Raw genomic sequence first — 26896 nt, forward strand, 5'->3', positions numbered from 1 at the left:
AGTTTAGTAAGTAGCATAATATGCTAACAGGGACACCAGAGTTCAAGCAAAACCTTTCACATTCTCACCTATGTGTGCACTCAGCATACTAAGAACAACATGTTGACCTCAGTGCTAAGGTGGGGTGTGACCCACACTGAAAAAAAATACCATTTTAAGCTTCAAATACTTCTCTTCGAACTTCCTCCCACCCTCACCTTGCCTTCATCCACAAGAGCAAAGAAATTCAGTGTAAGATGACTTTGTTCTTTGATGTTGCAATACTTAGGGTTTGCATGCTCATCTAGAAGCCCCTCTAATAGCTAAATGACTAATCTCTATCCTGCCTAATTAATTTTTATTTTTGCAGGAGACCGTTTCCCACACCACGGTAACAGAACAAACAAGTGACATGAATTCACAGTGACTATCTGCTCATTTTATAATTCCCATTTAGGCAGTTATCCAGGAAAATGTCTTTCCAAATTAAGTAGCAACCCAAAATTTACTTCGCTATTTCCAGCATAGTAATTAAAGCAATACAAGTATTGTCATTTTATACAAATACTTCAGAGCCATATATTACATGTCCACAAGTGCTTAACTATAAGTCTTTTTCAATCTCTCTCTGAACTAATCAATCAGCTTAGACAAGAATTATGCTTGGTAGATACTAACACTAAGTACTCCAAACTTGCATCAACTGTAGCTCAAGACTTGAAAAACCCACTCACACAGGCCAAATGCACGTATTAAATAGGAAGTGGACAGACCAGGACAGTCTGGTGCAGCACACAGAGGTGGGGCTGACCAGCAGGCAAAGTAAGGAAAAGGGACTGCTAGATGGTGGAATAGGGCTCTCCTCCCATTCAGCAGTTCATGTAAAAGGGGGGGGGGGGGGAAAGAGGAGTGGGCTCAATATTCCCTTCAGCTAGAGAGAGGCTGCATAGAGGAGCAGAGAAAGATGAATGAGTGAGAAAGTGAAAGGGGGAAAATGAGGAAAAGAAGAGAATGTTAAAAAATAAATGAGAGAATAAGGAAGGATAGTTAGTAAAAGAGGATGAAGAAGGTGGGTGGGAGTAAGGAGATAAAAGTAGAGGAGAATGTCTTCAGAGGACATAAGCTCTAAGAGTTATTGGTTTTGCAGAGAGAAAACAGTGAGGGAACATCAGTCCCAGCACTTAGTGTATGTCTATGCTTAAAACACTGTAGTGGCTCACCTGCAGCACTTCAGCATAGGTACTATCTACGTCAATGGAAAGGCTTCTTCTGTCAGTGATGGGAATCTACCTTTCTGAGAAGCTAAGCATTATTTAGAGCAAAGGAAGAATTCCCCCATTGACCTAGCACTGTCTACACTGGGGTTAGGTTGGATTTCACCCTCCAGAGTGTATGTCTACACTACAAAATTAGGTCAATTTTATAGAATTCGATTTTTAGAAATTGATTTTATAGTCGATTGTGTATGTCCCCACTAAGCACATTAAGTTGGCGGAGTGTCCTCACTACCGTGGCTAGCATCGACTTACAGAGTGGTGCACTGTGGGTAGCTATCTTACAGTTCCCGCAGTCTCTGCTGCCCATTGGAATTCTGGGTTAAGCTCCCAGTGCCTGATGGGGCAAAAACATTGTCGAGGGTGGTTTTGGGTACATGTCATCAGTCGCCCTCCCTCCATCCGTGAAAGCAATGGCAGACAATCGTTTCGCACCTTTTTTCCTGGGTTACCTGTGCCATACCACGGCAATCATGGAATCCGCTCAGTTCACCTCTGTTGTTGTGAGCATTGTAAACACCTCGCGCATTATCCTGGAGTATGTGCAGAACTGGGCTAAGAGACGCCAGCACGAGGACAATTGTGATGAGGACATGGACACAGACATTCCTGAAAGCACGGGATGTGGCAATTGGGACATCATGGCTGCAGTGGGGCTGGTTGATACAGTGGAACGCCGATTCTCGGCCCAGCAAACAAGCACAGATTGGTGGGACCACAAAGTGTTGCGGGTATGGGATGATTCACAGTGGGTGCAAAACTTCCACATGCGTAAGGCCACTTTCCTTGAACCTTGTGAGTTGCTTTCCCCTGCCCTGAAGCCAGGAATACCAAGATGAGAGCTTCCCTGACAGTTGAGAAATGAGTGGCAATAGCCCTGTGGAAGCTTGCAACGCCTGACTACCGGTCAGTTGGGAATCAATTTGGAGTGGGCAAGTCTACTATGGGGACTGCTGTGATCCAAGTAGCCAACGCAATCACGGAGGTTCTGCTATCAAAGGTAGTGACTCTGGGAAATGTGCAGGTCATAGTGGATGGCTTTTCTGCAATGGGGTTTCCTAACTGTGGTGGGGTGACAGACGGAACACATATCTCTATCTTGGCACCGGACCACCTTGCCAACCAGTATGTAAACCGCAAGGGGTACTTCTCAATGGTGCTGCTAGCACTGGTGGATCACAAGGGACATTTCAACAACATCAGCGTGGGATGGTTTGGAAAGATGCATGATGCTCACATCTTTAGGAACTCCGAGCTGTTCGACCAGTTGCAAGAAGGGACTTACTTCCCAGACAAGAAAATTACTGTTGGGGATGTTGAAATGCCAATAGTTATCTTTGGGGACCCATCCTACCCCTTGCTCCCATGGCTCATGAAGCTGTACACAGGCAGCCTGGACAGTAGTAAGGAGCGGTTCAACTATAGGCCGAGAAAGTGCAGAATGGAGGTAGAATGTGCCTTTGGACGTTTAAAAGCCTGCTGGCACTGTTTGCTGACTATGTTAGACCTCAGCGCAACCAACATTCACATTGTTATTGCTGCTTGCTGTATGCTCCATAATATCTGAGAGAGTAAGGGAGAGATATTTATGGTGGGGTGGGAAGTTGAGGCAAATTGCTTGGCAAGCAATTCTGAGCAGCCAGAAACTAGGGCGATTAGAAAAGCACAGCTAGGCGCACTGTGCATCAGAGAGGCTTTGAAAACCAGTTTCATGACTGGTCAGGCTATGGTGTGACAGTTGTGTGCGTTTCTCCTTGCTGCAAACCCACCCCCTTTGTTGATTTTAATTCCTTGTAAACCAGCCATCCTCCCCCCTCTTTGGTCACAGCTGGCAAAGGAAATAAAGTCACTATTGTTTTGAAACCATGCATTCTCTCTTTATTAATTAAAAAAAGTGAGATAACTGACAAGGTAGCTCGGGTGGGGTGGGGTGCGGGAGGAGGGAAGGATAAGGGCACATTGCTTATTGTAGCAACACTACAAATCAAAACTGTGAATGACAGCCTTCTGTTGCTTGGGCCATTCTCTGGAGTGGAGTGGCTGGGTGCCTGGAGCCTCCCCCCCTCGTTCTTGGGCATCTGGGTGAGGAGGATATGGAACTTGGAGGAGGGCAGGTGGTTATACAATGGATGCAGAGGGGGTCTGTGCTCTTGTTGGCTTTCCTGCAGCTCCAACAGATGCTTCATCGTGTCCGTTTGCTTCCCCATTAGCCTCAGCATCACCTCCTGCCTCTGCTCTTCGCGCTCACTTAATGCTTTCCTGGCCTCTGCCACTGAATGCCTCCGTGCATTAAGCTGTGTCATATCAGTGCGGGAGGTCTGCATGAGCTCAGAAAACATGTCATTGCAAGTGCGTTTTTTTCACCTCTCATCTGCGATAACCTCAGGGGACGAAGATGATAGGGGGAGCATAGACATTTGCACCTGGGGGAGATAAAAAGGGAGAGTAAAATTTAAGATGATACATTTCTGAGAACAAAAGGGAGACTTTCACAGTGAATCAAGCAATTCACAGCAGACAGCACTTGTGCTTTAGGTACAAGGTTGTATTTTGCCTTTTATATTGAGCGCCTGGCAGTATGGTGACACATCACAAATGGCTGGGCAAAAGAATTCTGTTTCCAGGCAGCCACGGTAAGCCTTTTGGTAAGCGGGGTTGGCTTCTTACGCCTTCATAACATGTGGGAATGGTTTCAAACTGCAGCGCCATCCTTTCCCACAGCAAGCAATGCCGGTTGGGTTTCACATTTAGAAGGAGGGGCTGCGGTTTTCAGGTGGATGTGCAGCACACATCTCCCCCTCCCCACCATGTAGCTATTCTCTGGGATGATCCCTTTTAGCCAAGCGCAAACAACCCAGCATGAATGGGGTCCTTTTACTTTTCCCTTACAAAAATTCCCATTTCAACCAGGTGACTATGAATGGTATCACTCTCCTGAGGCTAACACAGAAAGATAAAGACCAAATATTGCTTGAATGCAACCAAAACCCAGGACCATTCGCTGCCATGCTTTGTGCTGCAATGATTCCAGACCACTTGCTACTGGCTTGGCATTGCAAAGTGTCCTACTGTGGAGGACGAAATAAGGCAGCCCTCCCCAGAAACTTTCTGCAAAGACTTTCAGAGTACCTCCAGGAGAGCTTCATGGAGATGTCCCTGGAGGATTCCCGCTCCATCCCCAGACATGTTAACAGACTTTTCCAGTAGCTGTACTAGCCGCAAATGCATCCCAATTCTTCAGGGCAAATCAAACATTAAACACTATTGCTTTTAAACCCTGTACTGTAGTTACAAGTGTGCACTCACCAGAGCTGCCTTCTCCAACTTCAGGGTTGGGAATCCCACCTTGGGAGGGTATTGGCTCCAGGGTGATGAAGAAGGTCCTGGCTGCCAGGGAGAAAGGATTCACCGCTTGCCTGCTGCACATTCTCCTCCTCTTCCTCCTCCACAAAATCCCCCTCTCTGTTGCATGAGACTCCCCCTTGCAGGTGTCCACGGACAGTGGTGGGGTAGTGGTAGGGTCCCCCCCTAAAATGCCATGCAGCTGATCATAGAAACAGCATTTATGGGGCTCTGACCCAGAGCGACCGTTTGCCTCCTTTGTCTTTTGGTAGGCTTGCCTGAGTTCCACTTTCATGCAGCACTGCTGTGTGTCCCTGTTGTAGCCTCTCTCCGCCATGCCCTGTGCGATTTTGGCATATATATTAGCATTTCTTCTTTTTGATTGAAGTTCGGCCTGCACACATTCTTCTCCCCATACAGCAATCAGATCCAGGGTCTCCCTTTCGGTCCATGCTGGAGCTCGTTTGTGATTCTGGGGGGGGACTGAATGGTCACTTGTGCTGCTGTGCTCGCCACTCTGACCAAACAGGAAATGAAATTCAAAATTTCCTGGCGCTTTTCCTGTGTACCCAGCTAGCGCATCGGAGTTCAAAGCGCTGTCCAGAGTGGTCACATTGGAGCACTCTGGGATAACTTCGGGAGGCCAATACCACTGAATTGCGTCTGCACTACCCCAAATTCGACCCAGCAAGGTCGATTTTAGCACTACTCCCCTCGCCGGGGAAGACTACAGAAGTCGATTCTATGAACCCTTTAGGTCGACGGAAAGGGGTTGGTTGTGTAGATGCATTCATTTAAAAATTGACCTAATGTGGCTAAATTTGACCTAACCCTGTAGTGTAGACCAGGGCTGAGAGACATAGTTAAGCCAACTTAATTTTCTTGTGTAGACCATGGTGTGGAGAGGGTTGACAGCACAACTATTTTTCACACTGGTGAGTTATTGGGTTGGATAAGTTTTTCAAGACCTTCTCTAACTGGTTCAAACAACTCCTAAACAATTAAAAATATTTACAGTGTTCTGACATGTATGAACCAGTGCAATATAGTCTATTAGAGAGCTGCAAAGGCAGTTTATTAATTTACATTAGCTTTTTTGGGTGTTTTGGAAATAATCCCCTTGGACACAATCTTTAGTTTGTTTTCTCCCAAAAAGGAGAGGTTGTATATTTCTTCTTTATTTCTTGCTATTGTAAGTGTCTTTTTCACTGGAAGTCTCCTTTCAATCAACATCTCATTTAATACTAAAAAAGCATTTCACAGAAACAACCAAAACAATTCAAGTTATCTGAAAACTAAAAAGAAGTCAGGTATTTAATCTCCTTTGTCAGGTTTTAGTCTGGTACATTCATCTCAGCATTAGCATCATGTAACAAATTTTATTTTACCATGTACTAACAGAGTTGAATGGGTTTATTTTTCCAAAATTCCCTGCTAACATCAGTGGTGTTCTTAATAAATGCAAGAGATTTATGTTCTTGAAAGGCCACTTAATTGGGACAACCAGAGGAACAGCTAAAGGAGGAAAATTACAGTTAATAGTGGAATGACCAAGCCAGCATCTTAGGCATAGAAAAACTGGTGCATGGACTTACCATCTGCTACTTCTAATACTGCTCCTTTCCACTACATACAAGAGCATGTGCAGTAATTGTACATATATTTTTGTGCAGGCACACTATTATTTACATATTTACTGTTAAGACCAATCTGAGTTTAACTAGAATAGCAATTATTTTGTCAAATATTTCATCCCAACAAATTTTGGTTTCAGGTTCACCTGAACAAGTTTATGTATATCGTTACCAAAAAGAATAATTTTGCCTGCCATTAATTAGGAGCATATATGGATTCTATTAAGGTCACATGGATCCTACAGCCACGGAATTTGTCAGGGAAGTCCCCCAGTTATAAACACTGTGTTCCAGTCCAAGATCAACACAGAACTCTCAACTCAAGGAGATACAGCTATGGTGGCATTACGCCACTGCTGCACCTTCCCAGAACCTCAGCTATTCTGCAGCCCCCAGGTTAGTACAGGACAGCTCTGGGGATCTGTTTAAGTTAGGACAGCATGAGAGATTGCCGTACGGGCTACAGCACTGCTTGAAATCACCACATCACTGGTGGCAGCACTCTGACCCCACCCCTAACATGCCTCTTCCAGCACACCACCTATGCCAGGGCTAGTGAGAGGATCCTCAGAAGGCAGCCTGACAGTTATCTACTGCAATGCCTGCATATGGAGAGTCCAGACCTTGCTATACACAGCACTTACCGTGCCCATTCACACCACTTCACCCCTCTTACCCCATCAGGTTTTCACCACAGAATCTTATCTTAAGACATCATCATAAGAAAGTTTGCTGTAGTCCCCCTGGTTGAAAAACCCTCAGTCACATGAGTCAAGTCAGATGCCAGCTGAGTATGCAATAGCTCTGGAGTAGACGATCTCTCATTCATCTCAATCAAGACTCCATGAATTCACTGATTCTGTGGCTATGGAATATGGCATTGTCCCTATCCCTGAAAGAGGTTGGGGAACAAAGATCAGCCTTACTTTAAATCTGAGAAAACTAGAAAAAAAAATCTAAGTGATATTCTGCAAGATTACCTTTCTTCAAGTTCTCATGGGCTCCATTCTCATTGTTCCTTCTTTCAAGATTCTCCATACCAATTTTTTAGGATTACATCTTGCTCCTGATTCCAACTGCTTGATTTTGGTCTGCAGATTCACTATATCAGCACTCTCACCTACTTGATTCAAACTGCAGTCTCATCTAGTCAGTCACATCTAATTTTATTTAGACAGCACCAGGAGCTTGAAGTGACTCTCAATTCTGAGTCTTGAGCTCTGTCAGGTCTTTTATATCATTTTTGTAGCAGGAAGGGAGATCTTCTCTTTGCTTTCAGGGAATCCTGTCTCCTGGAAGTTGAAATGAATCCTCCTGAAGTATGAGACTGCAACTTTACTTTATGAAATGAATAAGCTTTTGATTCCTTTGGGGGTAGTTGCTGAATTCTTGCTGGATGATTTACAAGTTCAGATGGAGAGTCTGGAGACCTGATGGAAATGAATTCTGTAGCTACCTATTTGGAGTTGGAAGTTGAACGTGCCATCCCCAGCAAGTGCCCCTACAGATAATTTTGAATAGCTAGCTGTGTCAACACTAGTATATTTAACTTTAATCCCATTACATTATCTGCTACTTTCACCACTCAACCCTGACAAATAGGCCAGTTACACCACCGTGGGAATTGGCGTACACAAAAAGGTTCTCTTTCACTCTGCATACCTTGCAATAACACTTTGTTTTAAATTAATTTAATACTTAGCACAGTTGAACTGTTTTGAGGACTCCATGTCCCTAGATTAATTTTATCCCTTTTACTAGCTAAAATCCAGTTGTATCTATATAAAGATACTTTAAATTTTGGTTTATCCCAAACTTCCCTTCACACTTTTTTCAGTATGTATAAGTGAACAATATACCAGAGTAACTGAGACCATAACACAATAGTCCACCGGATTAATCTATTATAATCTGTGAGCCAACTGCAATAAATTTCACTAACCTGCTCAATAGTGTTTAAGCATTAATTTCTAGATTTACCTGTATTTAAACTTTCCACTCTTAGAGGGAGACCTGACTGGGCCACAGCAACAAGTTTCAAAGCAATATAGAACTGACTTCTTCCAAAATATCCAAGTCTTGTTGCACCACAAAGTTCCATAATCTGTAAGAGAACAAATATTAGTATTTATGAGAGGCAAATCAAAATGCCAGATATTCTATCAGAAACAGCAGCCACCTTTAAGTACAGACATAATACAGAACTCTTAAGGTGGTAAATTTGTCAATGCTTTACATTAACTAGTCTTGTCTTAATTTCTTTGCATGGAATTTTTTGACAATAGTGGGTCATGAGTAGGGTCCCTGTTTTCTGGAAATTGCTGCTATCACATTTTCCCCCCCAAAATGACTTAATTTCCAAAGTCACCATTCAAAGAGGGAGGGGGATGGCGGTGGCACATGGGCAGAGGTGACATGTGGGTAGGGTATGCAGGGTCACATCCCCCAGATTTCTGCTAGGAGACACCCGATTCCTCCACAGGCTACAGGGCAGAGGCTGGGGGCTGGCTGCTGATGAGACTCGCTGCCAACTTCTCCCCTCCTCACGCAAGCTTGGGCTTGGCAAAACCACCATGGAGCTTCCTCTGGAAGGGCAGGGCGGCTGGCTGCTGATGAGACTCACTGCCAACTTCTCCCCTCCTCACACAGGCTTGGGCTTGGCAAAACCACCATGGAGCTTCCTCTGGAAGGGCAGGGCACCTGGCTCCTTCACCACGAGCACTCACATCTGCTCTCAGCAGTGTCCACAGCGCCTCTCCCCAACTCACAGTTGGCTCCTGCCGTCTCCCCCTAGCACACAGCTGGCCTGGAGCTAGCCCTCAGTGCCTAGCATCTGTCCCCCACCTCCCATTCACAGCTGGCTCTAGCCCTCAATGCCCAGCATTTTTGTGCTGTAAAGGATTACATATTGCTCACGTTTGTCTATACATGTATTTTTTTTAGTATTAATATAACTTATATCTGAAATTTTTTGAAATATACGTATTTGAAAATCTGAAATTACTGTTTTAGTTGCTGGAAAACACTGACCCTAGTCATGAGACATTGTTTCATAAGAAGAGTTGTGAAAGGTACAGAACTGTTATTAGCCAGTGGAAGAAGCAAGCCTGAAACTTAGGTCTTCCTGGTTCCCATTCATTATTTGTATTTGAAATCTGCTTCAGGGGTTCTCATCTCATGCCATGTGGTACCTCCAGTGGGAGACTGAAAGCTGGGACCATGTTCAGGATCCAGGGTATAATCATGAAGCAGTTCAGCCAGCTGCTACAGCTGTTCCATCAGCAGCTGGGCTGTCTCTACTTATGGAGGTGTGCTGCTGTAGTAGTAACAGCTGGGGCCCGACCTTAAAATGGTTCAAGGATGTTAGCATCCTACCATTTATGCTAAATGCAAGGCAGAGATGGAAAATTATGATTTTCAAAATCTTGTTATTCAGCCAAACCTAAACAGAATTCCATGGCACAAACTAGAGTCACATCTCTGGCTGCACTCCCCTTGCTGAATTTCAGTTGAGAAGTTAAAAGCTTCTAACAAAGTCAAGTCTTTTATAAAAGAGTGTTAGACAACCTTAATAGATAAGTTCATTGCCAGATCCCTTTATAAATTGTCAAACATAGCAAGTGCACATTTCTAATTTATCATTTTAGCTACCAATGCACAACATGTCCAGTCAGAACACAAGAAATTTCCATGAACATATACTGGAAAAGAGTGGCTCAACCTATTATGGAAGAAGAATATGCAGGGCTCAAGCTATATTCAGCTGATGCATGACCCCTTGGTTATTTTGGCCTGCTCCAGAGCAGGGTTTGAAAATTAGAAAGTTGTAACTCAGTGTTACTTCTCAGCTTCTCTTCCCCCTCCCCAGCATTTTTTTCTTCTCCAGATGGTTGAGTGAGAGAGGGGAGCCATCCTTTACTAGGTGCTCTAAGCTTGGGAACTGTCTGAAATTCCTACCCTGCTCTTCCTGGGACTCCCACAGTTAGAACTACTCTTCCCTCACTGGACTGCTGCATTTCAGGGGAGGAAGTACTGAGCAGCTTCAGGAAAGAAGGAACAGCAGCTGCACTTCTAGCTCACAATCAGAGTTGTTCACAGGTTTTAGTGGAAGGTGTGGGAGGCAATGCCCCAATATCTCCCCACACAGCAAAGAGCCTGATTCCAACGCTTAAAAGTCACAAGGCATGATTCAGGGAACAGATTTTTAATTTTAATCAAATACATTTTCTTCTTAACCATCACTCTCAAGAGGCACAGGCTGGATACTTGTGCTTTAAGTAATGGCTAAGTGAGCATTAAGACATTTGTTAATCAATTATTCTCTCAGTGCATTAAAGTGCATCTATATATAAAATGCACAATAGGACAGATGCTTCTTTTGTAAACCTGCATATTTTCAATATTGTAGATCAAATGTATGGAGACAGTTGATGAGTAAGAATACAATTTAGTCACAGATTCCATGACTTTCTGGGAAGTCAGTGACTTCTTCCAGAGTGGCCAGCAGCCAGCCCCAGGAGCACTGGTCCTCAGGCTGAAGCAGCAGCCGGGGTTTGGTCTGGAGCAAGGGTGGTCAGCCCCTGGTAGGAGCAGCTGCTGAGGGACAGCTCCTCGCAGCGATCCAACTGTTAGTTGCCCCCACCCCCGGGTATTTTTAGTAAAAGTCTGGATAGGTTGTAGGCTTCCATAAATTTTTGTTTATTTCCCATGACTTTTACTAAAAATACCCATGACAGAATCTTAATCTTATTAACAAGTTACTCTAGATAGCTACTTTGTCTTGTAGAATCAAGTTATTTGGAGACATCCTGGACATACTTGGACAAACTTATAGTGGATATAGTGTGCTCAGATTTTCCAAAAGCCTTTGACAAGGTCCCTCACCAAAAGGCTCTTAAGCAAAGTAAGCTGTCATGGGATAAGAGGGAAGGTCCTCTCATGGACTGGTAACTGGTTAAAAGATTGGAAACACAGGGTAGGAATAAATTATCAGTTTTCAGAATGGAGAGAGGTAAATAGTGGTGTCCCCCAGGGGTCTGTACTGGGACCAGCCCTATTCAACATATTCATAAATGATCTGGGGTAAACAGTGAGGTGGCAAAATTTGTAGATGATACAAAACTACTCAAGATAGTTAAGTCCAAAGCAGACTGCGAAGAGTTACAAAGGGATCTCATAAAACTGGGTGACTGGGCAACAAAATGGCACATGAAATTTAAGGTTGATAAATGCGAAGTAATGCACACTGGAAAACACAATCCCAGCTACACACATAAAACGATGGGTTCTAAATTAGCTGTTACCATGCAAGGAAGAGATCTTGCAGTCATCGTGGATAGTTCTCTGAAAACATCCACTCAATGTGCGAGCGGCAGTCAAAAAAGCTAACAATGTTGGGAATCATTAAGAAAGGGATAGATGACAGAAAATATCATATTGCCTCTACATAAATCCACGGTATGCCCACATCTTGAATACTGCCTACAGATGTGGTCTCCCCATCTCAAAAAAGATATTTTGGGAAAAGGTACAGAAAATGGCAACAACAATGATTAGGGGTATGGAACAGCTTCCGTAGGAGGAGAGTTAATAATACTGGGACTGTTCAGCTTGGAAAAGAGACGACTAAGGGAGGATATGACTGCAGTTTATAAAATCGTGACTTGTGTGGAAAAAGTAAATAAGGAAGTGTTATTTACTCCTTCTCACAAGAACTAGGGGTCAACAAATGAAATTAATATGCAGCAGGTTTAAAACAAATAAAAGGAAGTATTTCTTCACACAACGCACAGTCAACCTGTGTCAGGTTTCAGAGTAGCAGCCGTGTTAGTCTGTATTTGCAAAAAGAAAAGGAGCACTAGTGGCACCTTAGAGACTAACAAATTTATTTGAGCATAAGCTTTCAAGAGCTACGGCTCACTTCATCGGATGCATTCAGTGGAAGAGGGGAGAAACAAAGGTTCTCTCTGTCTGTTGTTGCTTTTGCCAGGACCAGAGCAGGAATGCAGGTCAGAACTCCTGTAAAAAGTCAGTAAGCAATCTAGTTAGATATGCATTAGATTCTGTTTTATTTAAATGGCTGATAAAATAAGTTGTGCTGAATGGAATGTATATTCCTGTTTTTGTGTCTTTTTGTAACTTGAGGTTTTGCCTAGAGGGATTCTCTATGTTTTGATTCTGATTACCCTGTAAGGTATTTACCATCCTGATTTTACAAAGGTGATTCTTTTACTTTTTCTTCAATTAAAATTCTTCTTTTAAGAACCTGATTGCCTTTTCATTGTTCTTAAGATCCAAGGGTTCACCTATGAAAATTGGTGAGGATTTTTATCAAGCCTTCCCCAGGAAAAGGGGTGTAGGGTTTGGGAGGATTTTGGGGGGAAAAGACGTTTCCAAGCGGGCTCTTTCCCTGTTATATATTTGTTAGACGCTTGGTGGCAGCAACAATAAAGTCCAGGGGCAAAAGGTAAAATAGTTTGTACCTTGGGGAAGTTTTAACCTAAACTGGTAAAAATAAGCTTAAGGGGGTTTTCATGCAGGTCCCCACATCTGTACCCTAGAGCTCAGAGCGGGGAAGGAACCGTGACAACCTGTGGAGATCTTTATCAGAGGATGTTGTGAAGGCCACGACTATAACAGGGTTCAAAAAAGAACTAGATAAATTAATGGAGGATAGGTCTATCAGTGGCTAGTAGCAAAGATGGGCAGGGATCTTGTCCCTTGCCTCTGTTAAGCAGAAGCTGGGAATGGGCAACAGGGGATGGATCACTGGATTATCTGTTCATTCCCTGTGAAGCGCCTGACATTGGCCACTGTCAGAAGATAGACTACTGGGCTAGATGGACCTTTGGTCTGACCCAGTATGGTTGTTCATATGTAAACTTGTCCATAATGTGAACTCCCCATTCTTGTGAGCAAGCAGGGAATTAAAATTTATATTTCCTGTTTCTTAAGCGTTCAGCACACAGACATCTTGTAATTTCAACGCTCTGCTGGTTCACAAGAACAGAACCAACAGAGGGAGATTAAAAAACAAGATATAACAGCATTTTTCAAACTTTCTGAGCTGGGCCGCCCCTCCACCCCCCCTTCGAGTTACAATGTTTAGTTGTGCCCCGCAATACTTGCCCCTTCCCCCTTGGTTTTCAGGATAGGGGAAGACATGTGCGACAGTCTCTGGGCGCAGAAGTGTTGATACTGATCCACAGGCTTGGTGGCCTGCTGAGGTGAATCAGGGGGTGAAGGAGGTGCAGAGCTGGCCCAAGCCACCTGGTGTCATGGCTCCCCTCTCAGAACATTCCTCCCCACCCCCTTAGGTTTTCAAACTGCAGGGTGTGCTCCCCTGAGCTGTAAGAACAAAAAATGCATGCTGATTTGTCAACAGTAGTTCACCCAAGCTACACTTGCAAGAGTATTTAAGTGCTTCAAGTACAATTTTCAAATATAAGTTAGGGTTGCCCCTCCCAACTTTTTCTTCTAACATTACCTTTCTGAATTTAAAAACCTATCACCTTGGGTACTACTCTTCAATTTGGGCCCAAAAATGTAACCAAGAAGCTACCTCAAACAGCCCATTCATAAGCTAGATAATGCAAGGGCTGTTGCCCTAAGCATCTGAGCATGGAAGCTGAAATCACAGCCCATATAGCTGGTAAGTCTCAAACAAACTTAATGTTCAAAGTGTAACAGATAGCAACTTTAAAAGCTATTCCCCCTACCATTCCCCCCCACTGGCGAAGCTCCTGCTTCTCAACAGGATCCACTAGATATGTGAGAAGTGTTCTCAAACAGCTCAGCAATGCATAAGCCAAGAAAATTCAGTCTTGGTGGATACTTATCCCAACCTGAAGACAAAGCTTCAATAAACTGGAAAATGGTGCTAAAACAGGGTGCCAGGACCAAATTAGGACTAATGGTTACAACTTGGCTGCATACCAACTGACCTGTAGAAGACCTCCTGAACCAACAGAACCAGAGAGAAAACTTAAAAGGAACTCCTGATTCCAGACCAAGAAATGGGAGTTGTCAACGTGTCGTTTTGTTTGACTAAGAAATAGAACTGGAGACAATGGGGGAATCTCATGGGACCTAAGCCTCAGTTGGGACCTTACATAACACAATGCCACACTGAGGCCTAAGACAGATTTTAGGTGTTGTACAAAAATTCTGTTCAATGAATCTGTCTGGACATATTTTTTCTCTGGCAGATGAGTTTTGGTCTTGCTCAGAGGGAGAAAGTCTTGCAGGCTAAACAAAGCTTTCAGCTCCAGAACTCTCCTGGGGAGCTTTCACCCCTTACAGTCCACAGAACTTGAAAAGGATGAACGAGGTGAACTTCCCACACCACCATCTGGAAATATTACTGTAGAGACGTGAGAAAGGAATTCCTTGATGAACATACATTACCTTGAGACAAGGTGGGTTAGGTAATATTTTATTGGACCAACTTCCATTGGTGAGATAAAAGAGCTCTGTGCAAGCTCTGTGTCTTCAGGTCTGGGAAATGTACTCAGAGTGTCACAGCTAAATACAAGGTGGAACAGATTATTCAGCATAAGTAGCTAGCATATATTTCAAGGCAAAGTGGCCTGTTAACACTACTCAAGCTTGGGGAGGGAGGGGGAGCACGCAGCTAAGATGCGGGTTATCTGTTATCTACTCAGATGGATGGCACTTAGATCTCACAGAATAGGCTCCGAGGAGAAAGTCTGAGATATACACCATAACATACACAAAACTGCCTTCAAAGCAAGGATCCTCCTCCAAAGTAGTAGATCACATCATTGAACAGGCCCCGCAAATAAAACCCCTCTGACCACACACACCCAAGTTGTCACCTTACCACCCCATGCTGGAACCCATACAGGGTATCAAACAACTACAACCCATATTTGATAGGGAACCCACCCTGAAATAAATCTTTCCTGAAACCCCTCTTCTCGCCTTTCAACAAACCCCCAACCTCATCATCAGAATCAAGCTCCCCACGGAACACGACTCATTGACTCAAAACAGCACCAAATCCTGCCAGAACAACAGATGCACAAGCCTGCGGACATATCTCCACTACTACAATGATCAACACTCTCCACAAACACACCGTTCAAGATCCATGGGTCCTGCACATGCCTTTCACAACATGTGATGTGCAGGTGAACGAGCCTCTGATAGTCTGGCTGATGTGAAGCTATCCTGAAGGACGACCCATCACTCTCTCAGATCTTGGGAGACAGGCCAGTCCTTGCTTACAGACAGCCCCCCAACCTGAAGCAAATACTCACCAGCAACCACACAACAAAAACACTAACTCAGGAACCTATCCTTGCAAAAAAGCCCACTGCCAACTGTGTCCACATATCTATTCAGGGGACATCATCATAGGGCCTAATCACATCAGCCACACTATCAGAGGCTCGTTCACCTGCACATCTACCAATGTGATACATGCCATCATGTGCCAGCAATGCCCCTCTGCCACGTACATTGGCCAAACCGGACAGTCTCTACATTAAAGAATAAATGACACAAATCAGACTTCAAGAATTATTACATTCAAAAACCAGTTGGAGAACACTTCAATCTCTTTGGTCACTTGATTACAGACCTAAAAGTTGCAATTCTTCAACAAAAAAACTTCAAAAACAAACTCCAACGAGACACTGCTAAATTGGAATTAATTTGCAAACTGGGTACAATTAACCTAGGCTTCAATAGAGACTGGGAGTGGATGGGTCATTACACAAAGTAAAACTATTTCCCCATGAAGAAAAGGAGTACTTGTGGCACCTTAGAGACTTAACATTTATTTGAGCATAAGCTTTTGTGAGCTACAGCTCACTTCATCAGATGCATGAAAGCTTATGCGCAAATAAATTTGTTAGTCTCTAAGGTGCCACAAGTACTCCTTTTCTTTTTGCGAATACAGACTAACACAGCTGCTACTCTGAAACTTTTCACAAAGCAATCACTCTATATCTGACCTATCAGTCCTCATCCTCAAAGGAAACCTGCACAACACTTTCAAAAGATGAGTCTGGGAGCTTAAATTCATAACTTTGCTAGACAATAAGTATATGTAATGGGCCATAAATTCAGTGTGTCTATTCAAACAATCTGTAACCCATTAACAACCCACTAACAGCACTAGATGAGGTGGACTTGAGGGGGTTTCAGGATTTCTGTGCTGTGACAACACTGCTATGACCTTGGCACTGGGTTCAATCAGACAGTCAGGACGGGGGGCCAAGACACTGCTTATGCCAGGCACAGAGTCATTTACAGTAGTTTATCTCTAAAGCTGAACTTACAAATTGCCAGACTTTTTCAACTGGTCTTGAGGAAACTCCCACCCCAGGTATGTTCAGATGACACCTGTGCCCACTGATATAATTTCTTCTTTGTTCTTTTAAATAAAGAAATCTGTACTGACAATCTATCCAGAACAAAAATAGCTCTGAAATAGCTGGAAAAAGAGAAAGGCTGAGGAAAGTGTCACGGACACTTCAGTCTAAAATTTACCTACATTCCAAAGAAATGTGGCATCCCCTCACTTTAAATGTTTAGAATTATCTACCTCAGAAATAAAGAATTATGAGATTAGAGTTATTTATACTAAAGGGAATTAATTTCACAGCATTTTAAATCTCTGTCAAGAATGATATTTCTGATCCTCTCATTTTGTGTCTTTGATACACAGTATGCCCCATGTTGGGACACTGGTAGGTTGAGAGACATGCTCCCACCCTGACGATCTTATGGTATAAAGACAGCCAGTATACAGAAAGCACTGAGAAACCCAAGAATAGGATATAGATATTTGCGTGATGCCACGTAAGAGTTTTATCAACATATGTTTGGGACTGCAAGACTCATGAGCAGGAAAGCCACAAGACAGATATCCACCTTATCACAAACAAAGGCTGAACATACTTTGGACAGCACTGTCACATCAGAAACGTTCGTTCACAAATATTTCAAGAAGTATTAACAGGTTTCTCTGGAGTATGTTTTAAATCTCTTCTCTAAAGCAATCTTTCCAACTCTTGAGTTATCCTCTACCCAACTGTACATTACCAGGAGGGAACCATAAAAGAGCCTAATCTTTTGTTACATAAAATATCAACAAACTGAAAGATCAGGTATCTCTGGGCCTTCTATAGATAAAAACACACACCGCGCCCTTAACGAAAACCTGAAGTCTCCCATTTTCATTAACAAAGCTCCCATTTCTAGTTCAGCAGGGTAATGAGATGTAACTTAAATATCACTGTTGCAGGACTGAATCCTCTTGCATCCTGGGCCTTGAGACAATAATTCTGGAAGCAAAATTCCACAACTGGAGGTAACGGAATGTTTCTCTGCAGTTTTGTTTTATTTATTTATTTTGTTTGTCAGCTATTTGAAGTTAAGCAGGTTTGAGTGCTAGCAGTAGTCATCGAAGAGACAGCTTAGTGGGCAGAGAGTAGATGAGCAGATAGATTGCATGATTAATTGCAGAATCTCATGACAAGTTTATATCATACTGCAATGTATTACATAAATATATTTACACAACATATTAGGTAACTGTTAATATTTGTTTTTTGATAGCCTCTGTGCTAGCCACTGTACACATGCATTGTAAATCTGGGGCAGGAATTATCTCAATCTAAAAGACAAAGGTTGGGGACAGGAATATAATGTCAGCAAATGAATGTTGTGATCATGACAGCTTTATTAATTACATTTATCTAACTGACTTATAAATCACACAAGTTACCCTTGCCAGGAAGTGTAAGATCGGAGGAGTGATCCCTGAAAGTCAGGTCAGTAGGGACTGAGAGTTGTTCTGATGATTTTTTTTAAAGCCAAGTTTGATGAGTTTTGTAAGTTCAGATGGCCTTTAGTCTAATTCAAGAAAACACTTATTCTGTCTGAAAGGTGAGATCATATAGATTACTGACATCTGAATTTCTTCAAAGAAATGTTCTGGTAACTGGACAGACAGACAAAACTATACATAACTTTAACCAGCTGAAATGCAGAAAGCAGCATCAAGGAAAGGAAAGAGCCTTGGATCTCAAAGTCCTCTCTGCACAGCTGTCAAAAGGAACTGGAACCAGATCAGGACCACTGCTCTTTATGTAACCTCATGACTGAAAATTCAATTTGAAGGAGCATACAGGCAGCCCTGAGAGCCACCACTTTCCAAAGCGTTGGTTCCCCTATCCGCTGTCATGCTGAGTTGGCATGCACTCCCAGGGAGTGGAGATACCAACAGCTTTTTCTTCTTTGAGTATTAAAGATTAAAACTCACTCTACACAAGCCATTAATACCCTAGGATCAAGCCACTCCAGAAGTTGGGTGGAGGGCAACCTTAAAGAGTACTGAGTTGAAGATGCAGGAGAGGGGCTAGCCATATGCAACGGACATTAGTGGGCCCTGACTGACAACAATTTTAGAGGGAGCTGGCAGTGTCCCCTACATGTAAGTTGCTTAATTTCCATTTTAAAAGATTCTTTGTATTCTCTGTGAGAGGCTTTAACACTTCCTTTATTTGCATCAGGCCTTTAGAGTTTGGGAGGGAAAAGACTTCTCTAGCCTTGAGGCTTTGCCCCATGAAATTCCATTCGCTGAGCAGAGTTATAAACGGTTAAAAATTACCATTTCCTTTCTCACTTGCTTTTCTCTGGAAAATGTTGGCAGCCTGTCAAAATAGCTGAGCATGAACATTCTAAAGATCTATGCTCACATTGCTACCAAGGCAGCAGCAACAGACACTGCACTGGAAATCCCTGAGAGCTACTGAAGCAGCTCTGGTCAGAGGGAGGCAGTGGGCAAGGGCACGTTTGACTCCCCAACCACAACTGAAGAGTCTATGTTGTCCCACCATCCCATCTCATGTGCACATGCGCTCTAGTGCATATGCATGACAGTCCAATTACACGATCACCTAATAACCCCTCTCCTCCTTAGGCTCTATATTATTCAGCGCACAGACTGGATGTACGAGGTTGCACATTTGGCTTTTCCTAATTTTGGAGTGCTGGGCCTTGCAACCTAAAGAAAAGTCAAAACTAAAAAAGTTTAAATTTGTTTTAAAATATCTGTTCAAAATCCAGGGCTTTCTGTTCATTGCAATAGGAACTGAATTTCTTCCTGATCTTTCTTCTTGTACTACCTACATATTAGCGGAAAAATGGAAGCCTGATGGCTTAAATTCCAGGAAGTCTATACCCATAAGAAGAAAAGGAGTACTTGTGGCACCTTAGAGAGACTAACAAATTTATTTGAGCATAAGCTTTTGTGAGCTACTGCTCACTTCATCGGATCCACTGCATGCATCCGATGAAGTGAGCTGTAGCTCACGAAAGCTTATGCTCAAATAAATTTGTTAGTCTCTAAGGTGCCACAAGTACTCCTTTTCTTTTTATGGATACAGACTAACACGGCCGCTACTCTGAAATATATCCATAAAGAAGCTTAAACTCCCAGTGTTTGAGTGATTAGCTATTTTCAAACTTAAACATATCCCAATAAATATTTTAATGTACTAATACAAGTATTGACACAAGAATTTTGGGTTTTGTTTTAAAATACAATAATGTGGTGTTTTTCTTGCTTGACCAATTCATTTTTGGATAACAAGTCCTGACAGCAATTAAGTAATGTTGTAATATTACTATCGCACAGTAATTGCAAAAGGAAGTAATGAAGTAGGTAGAAAAACAGTAGGTGAAAAAATTAGAGATCGCACCCTGGCTGCATTTATAAATATCATGGCTGCTACTGTTTACTCCAAGAATTGTGACCAGTTTGAGCCCCAGAGAGGAAATCAGTTGAAGCCCATAAGCCTGCTACTCCAAGCTGGTGCCCTGCCTTAATTTATTTTCCTCTCAGACTCAAAATGAAGATGTAGAATTAAATAATGTCACTGATCTGGCTGTGTATTGCTTTTCTGCCTCTGTTAAGATTTTGAAGGCTTGAAAGTCTTCACACCTGGTCTTTATTGGAACTTTGTTAACAGATTTTTTTATAACTAACAGCTTAACTGACCCGTTGCTGAACTGCATTTTTACTTATCCCTGCTCCTTGGATACTAGCTTTCAGAGTTAGATATTTTACATTTTAATTTTGGGGGGGGAGAACAGGACAGGGCTATTAACATTAATTCTTAGACAATTAAGGCATTTTAGAAAACCAGTCTTGCTGGTTTGAAAACTGCCTTACTTCATTAGAATGGAACTTGTCAGACTGAATTGCAAGTGGTTCACTGGCAGGGGAAGCTACTGAGGAGCCAGGCTGGGAGTCTGGCACCTCAGGGTATGTCTATCTCCAATGCAACTAAAAACCCATAGCTGGCCTCTGCCAGCTGACTCAGGCTCACAGGGCTTGGGCTAGGAATCAGTTTAACTGTGGTGCAGACGGTCAGACTTAGGCTGGAGCCTGGACTCTAGGACCCAGCTGGGGGAGAGGGTCTCCCAGCAGCGCTTTAGCATTGCCAGTGTAGACTAGCCATTACCCTGCAATTAGACAGTGGCTGGTCTGTGTAAGCTGACTTGGGCTTGCAGTGCTTGGGCTAAGGGGCTGTTTAACTGAGGTACAGATGCTCAGACTCAGGCTGTGGTGGGAACCCTCCCACCTTGCAGAGCCTGATAGCCTGGGCTGAAGCCCAAGCTCAAATGTCTACACCACAACTGAGGAGCCTCTTAGCCTGAAGCCAGCTGGCATGGGGTTTTAAATGGCAGTAGATATATCCCTAGTGAGCCACAGTGAGACAAGCACTGCTGATTTCACAAGTAATGACATCCCTCTAACCCTCAGGGGCAATGAGCAGAATGAGTGGGAAATCTGTCCAGATGTGATCCCCATTAGAGGAAACATGTAAGCTGTTTACAGTGAATGTGTGGCTGTGTAGAGGAGAAGGGGTTCTTTGTGCTATGGCTTAACTCTGAATTTAGGCAGAGGAAGAAGAGTAGAAGACTTCCTGAGGTCCAATAGGAACCCTACATGCAGGAGTAATTCACATGGGAAGTACTTTTACGGCCTTCCATAGCACCTATGTTTTAGGTATCAGATAGTTTCATTGTTTTCCTTGTTTATGCAATTTTTATCCAGAGAAAGATTTCAAAAGCTAATAAAATGGGATTGTAAAACAGATTGGCAAAGGGTTCAGGAGTGTATAGTAACAAACTAAGATTATTTAGGACTTCAGACTGAAAAGATACCTTTAAACTGATAACTGTTTATGTTGGGGTTATTGTTAGGTACGCTAAATATCGGATACAGAAAAGAATTCTCTTTCCGGCTTAGAGAGAAAAAAAAGGGTGCTTTCACACTGAGAAAGCAGAGAAACTGCCCATGAGCATGGAAGGGATGAAGCAGTTAGCCCCGCCCCATTATACCTGCAGCTAGTTACTGCCCTACCTGATAGGAAGGATGACTGCCACCCAAGGCAGCCACTAGGGAACACATTCCGTCTCCCAGGCTTCAGCCAAGGGAGACTGCAGAGGAGACCTAGGAGCCTTCAGCAAATGACATAACTGGGTGGCTGCAGTCCAGAGACATTGTGGGGTTTGGCTGCACCAAACTTACTGCTGTCCTGCCTGAAGGAGCCTGGGACTGCAGCAGGGTACCACCCAACATCCACAGGAGGGAGCTCTGGGCAGCAATCCACCCCAGCAAATTGAACTATAAGTGCCAGGTCCCAAACTGAAGGAACACTAGTCGGTAGTAGCCCAGGGCAGTGGATTTAGACTCCCTGCTCGGAGAGTCTCCTGTTCAGAGGTCAACTCACACAGGGCCCTAGGCTGGGACCTGGTGGAGTGAGAGATCCCGGGTTCTCCTACCACCACTGTCTGAAAGACTGAGGCATCTTGACCTTGAAGTCAAGTGCACCAACCACTAAACTACCTGGCCATCCATGCACCCTATTACACACACACACACACACACAAAGAAATCACAAGATTACAATGAATACATAATCAACCACTTTGTATACTTAGTCCAAGTTTTGACAGCTTTGATTAACACCAAAATGTGAACATTTGATACATTTCTAAAATTCTGGTCCAGATGCTAGTATTTAGGGTGGGTATTAAATTATCCCTGTCCCTCTTTTCATGTCTTTTTTTAAGCTATTTTCAAATAGGGTTGAGGACTGATAGTGAACATTATTTCAGTTTTGTGTTGGCATAAGTCTTTATGAGGGGAAGCTCATCATGTGAGTTATTATAAAGCATGATAATTTTGGATCAGGTTTAAGGGTTGGCAAATGTTACACTAGTAGGCTGCCCAGACAAGATCAAGTCTAGTATAAGCCTTGTCTACACTAGGAAAATTTTAGCCAAAATTTCCTACCATTGCTAAAAACAGTGGGAATGTTTATGTAGACCAGACACTGCTGATATCTTAGATCAACATGTTTTCTGACCTTGTCCAGAGTAAATCTAATTGACTGTGCTTCAAACACCACTGAACAGTCCACAATAGGATTTTTCCAGTGCTAACACGAGTAGTAATTGAGTAATTGAGCATGTTTGCCACAGTTCCAGATATAAAAGTCAGAACTCAGCTCTCAGGTTACAAACCATAAGAGCCAATTTGGTACTAGTAGAAAAGAGACTGTGTAAATGCCTTATTGTTGCAGAGAAAAGAAACAAGCCTATCAATCAGCTCAGGGGAGATAAGTTAAAGGAAACAAAAGAAAAATATTCCATTGCAACAATGCATTTTAGACAAATTCATAACTTTGCATATATCTTTTGCAAATTGGGAGTTGCTAACTGTATACACAGTGACTACACATTTTTTGTACTTACAAATAAGCTTGTGATGCATTTATCTCTTGCCACTTCCTATTAAGGAAAGTGGTAAAGCACAAAGTGCACATAAGCACATGCTTCATGTAGGCCTATGAAACAAGTACAAGGTATCCAAGGTTAAAGATTTGTGGGTTTGGGTTGCCTAACTTCAGATTAAATAACTGAAGGTTAATTGAAAAACAAAAATAAAAACTGAACTACAAATCTGGATACTGAATGAATGCCCTCATGTACTACACTGTTGTGAATCTTTAGAAGAAAAAGTTTAAACAATTTCTTCTAAAGGTGGCTTATAAAGAAAAATAATGGGTTTCTCTTTTTTTAAACTAGGAGGTGCATAAAGGAACCCTAAAAGTTTAAGATTCCTCTAATGAAAAAATTCAAGTCTTATTTATAGAAATAGTAGGGGTGTGACAGTACATAAACTAGGGAAACCTGTTGAATTCAGAGGGCACATTCTCTCTCTTTATTCAGACTATTTAGAACAGAATTAACTACATTAAAAAGACACCCAAGATCCTGACAAACAGCTGCAAAAGCTTGGGCTTTTGGGGGCAAGGGGCGCCGCAGTGGTGGCAGGGAGAAGGCAGAAAGGATTCTACACTCCTACCTCAAAGAAAGCTCTGAAAGGAGACTTCTAACATAACAATGAAAAAACAGGTAAAGAGCCCAGATACTATAATGATGGAAGCTATTAGCCTGAACCTGCTCTTACTGAAGAGAATGTCAAAGCTCCCACTGACTTCAGTGGAAGTAAGATCAGGGCCTAGTAGATGCGCATTCCCAATATTAAAAAAAATGTTCAGACCTGTTTTCTTGTAAAATCAATCACTAAAATGAGACAGCCACTTGTCTCCCATCTTCAGGTTAACCTTTAAAAAAGTTACATAAAATAAGTTTGTACTTAAGCGCACGCTCACCACACTGTTTATTTGGGGCAATTTACACTTTAACTCAGCTTTCATTTGCAATTCATCTTTTATAGCTTCTGCTTTCATGAGCTGATAATTTACCTTTAAGAGTAGATTTTCACAGTAAGTCCTCATCTACATTAGAAAAATGTATGCTTAGCTGATTTTTTTTAAATTGCTTTTGAAATAGGGTATTTTATATCATATAGATGAGGCTTTAAAAGGACAGATCTGGGAACTCAACTTTGACAGTATGTCAGATTTTAAAGTGTGTAACAAGATTTTACTAATAGCTAATGCAAATTTTTAAACCTACAGCAAGTTCTCACTACCAACCTAAATTGAAACCTAAAGCAGCAGAGAATGAAAACACTGTAATAACTGTGAAACTAAGATCACCACATTACTGATATTTTGGTTTTCTTAACTTGTTCCCCACATACACGTCCAATCTATAATCTACTCTGAAAACTGATCTGCATTTTTAACTTGACTTATTGCTACTGTATTTGAACGGATGGGTTTCTCCTATGGAGCACAATAATTCCCCTATTAATTTCAAGGTAATTTAACTACGGAAACTATTCTGTTACCATAATAGCCAACAGCAAATAAGGATAGAAAACAAAGGGGTTTCAAAGCTTTTGGAAATTGAAAGACTAGAGACAATTAGTTTATTAGACTGGCAACTCTATTTTTTAACCATATTACTTGAATAAAAGAATAATAATAGAGTACTGTCACTTATAAATAAGACTCGCTGGACAATGAAAAAAGGTTCCCCACTCCGGCCACCAAGAGACAGCCTTAAAATAATATCAGCTAGCATTTTAATCACTTTCTTAAAGGTTATCCAGTGCAACTGTAGTTGTAAAAAGTAGATCCTGGAGTAACTGTATAATCCACTCATTTTTCATACAGTCTCTAATGCAAAAGTAAAAGTCATTTAACTTCAGTCTGAAACATCAGCACTGATTTTTATTAAATGACAGGTGCTCTGAAAAGAGCAGTAGACAGGGAAAATGCTTATTTAATTTGCCCCCCCCCCCCCCCGTAAGATTATTTTGCAACATAGGATCCTGCTTTCATGATATAGTAATTTCAGAAGAGTGTCAAGCACAGAAATTATTCACAGTGCAGTTAAGTAAACTGTTACAAGAAAGTTCTAGGCTCATACCAGATAAGAGCAAAATACAGAACAAGTGCAAAAATGTTCTGTGATTATGCAACTTTAGCAAGAGTTATATAAATCCAGTACTCAAGTCTTCTAAACGTTTACTTCCATATCCATGAGATATTTTGTCCAAAAAAAATCTGCTATCAAATATAAGCCCTAAACCAATGCAATAGTAACCAATAAGCCTAACAAAGTAAAAGAAAAAGGGAAAATCATGGAGGCCTAATTTAATGAATAATTTCAATACTACACTAATGAGATTCACCAAGAACTGATTTTAAATTACTTTTGAGAAAATTCTCCTATTTCATGTTCTAATTTATTACACAGGCTAAAACTTACATGTGCTTCTGTACTTTTTCAATTTAATTCATCGGTGTACTTTTATTCTAAAAATTAGCATGTCACGCTTCTGTTAACAGGACTTCACTTGATAATTCAATGCCAGTTTACTACCCTAACTATTCTAAACGGGTGTTAAAATATAGCCTGATTTATCCAAACTAAGTGAAAATACAAACATTTATTCTGATGGACAGGTTTTCCTTTTGCACTTGATTTTTTTACATTTAGATTCTTTGTTAGATTGAAGCCTTTAATTTGAAGGAAAAAATTCATTTGTTTTAAAAGGCAATTGTGATTGAGAATGTTTGAGTACGGAAATTAAATATCCATAACTTCTGCACAATCAATGGATGCAGGGAGTCTCCATAATTTTTTGGCATCTAATATAGTCAGAGTTTAAATTGTCAACATAGAAAATTATTTCTAGTTCTTATGGTTTCAAACTAGGTTTTCAAATGAAAGCAAATATGGCATTGTCTAATTAAAATTGCAGATTGACTAAAGAAGTGGCAAAATCCTCATCCATGCAAAATCAAGGAGTTCAATTTCAAAAAGCACACTGCAGAGAAGGGAAGGGTATCATGGTCTCCAACTAGGGTGATCAGATAGAAAGTGTGAAAAACCAGGACAGAAGGTGGGGGCTAAATAGGAGCCTACATAAGAAAAAGTCCAGAATATCGGGACTGTCCCTATAAAATCAGGACATGTGGTCACCCTATCTCCAACTGGTACAGTCACTAGGACTGCAATAGTAAAGGCAGACTGGGTTTTGGTACTCCTCAATACAAGTAGTTCATGGTCAAGTTATCCATTCTGTGGCCTCCCTTGGTCTGTCCATAAACCAATCCTCTCTGTTACCAGAGAGTAGTGCTTCACAGTACACTGATAGTGCACAAGTTAAACATGTGTGGCCTCTCCACTGTGTGCCCCAAACAATGAACTGCTGCATTTTGAACACTATTTACATGCATATGGGCCTGGAAAGGTATCAACAACTCAATCTCAACTGCTTGACTCTGAATCCTAATTTAAAAATACACAAAAGACTTCATTATGAAACAGCTGAGGCTGTCACACCTTTCCCCCATTTGCACTTCTGTGCACAACCTTTAACCAGATTATTTTTTGTCCCAATGCTAGTTTAGTAAAGAAGAATTGCCTGCAGAATGGCAGTTAAACGGATTAATGAAAGGCTTACATTAGCAGAGTTAAGGTTGTGGTGCATAGTCTCTCAGTTGCGGTAATGGTAAGCTGTGTGTTTTTGTGGGTGGAGGAGTAAAGGGTTAAACCATTAGGTGGCTCATCTTTTCATTTTCTTGCTCTTAAGGGTTTGTCAAGCATGTGTGTGTAGCAACTGTAACTGCTTCACTACAAATACTTTTGTATCTTGGTTTATTTAATTCATAATTGAGGGGTGAGACTTAGAAG

The 26896-nt window shown here is 42.0% G+C and overlaps 1 protein-coding gene across 9 annotated transcripts in view; it reads right to left on the reverse strand.

The window, feature by feature from the left end:
- Window positions 1–26896, reverse strand: part of REPS1 (RALBP1 associated Eps domain containing 1) — a 106644-nt gene that overhangs the window by 76095 nt on the left and 3653 nt on the right. For 8 of the 9 annotated variants that reach the window (XM_077813133.1, XM_077813136.1, XM_077813132.1 and 5 more), the window contains exon 2: window positions 8210–8333. In XM_077813133.1, the coding sequence (XP_077669259.1) occupies window positions 8210–8333 (124 nt within the window). Of the gene's footprint in view, window positions 1–7209; window positions 7660–8209; window positions 8334–26896 lie in introns of all 9 variants that reach the window. The other variant, XM_077813138.1, reaches the window with a different exon arrangement.

Source organism: Eretmochelys imbricata, chromosome 3 (genome assembly GCF_965152235.1).
Source record: "Eretmochelys imbricata isolate rEreImb1 chromosome 3, rEreImb1.hap1, whole genome shotgun sequence".
NCBI lineage: Eukaryota > Metazoa > Chordata > Testudines > Cheloniidae > Eretmochelys > Eretmochelys imbricata.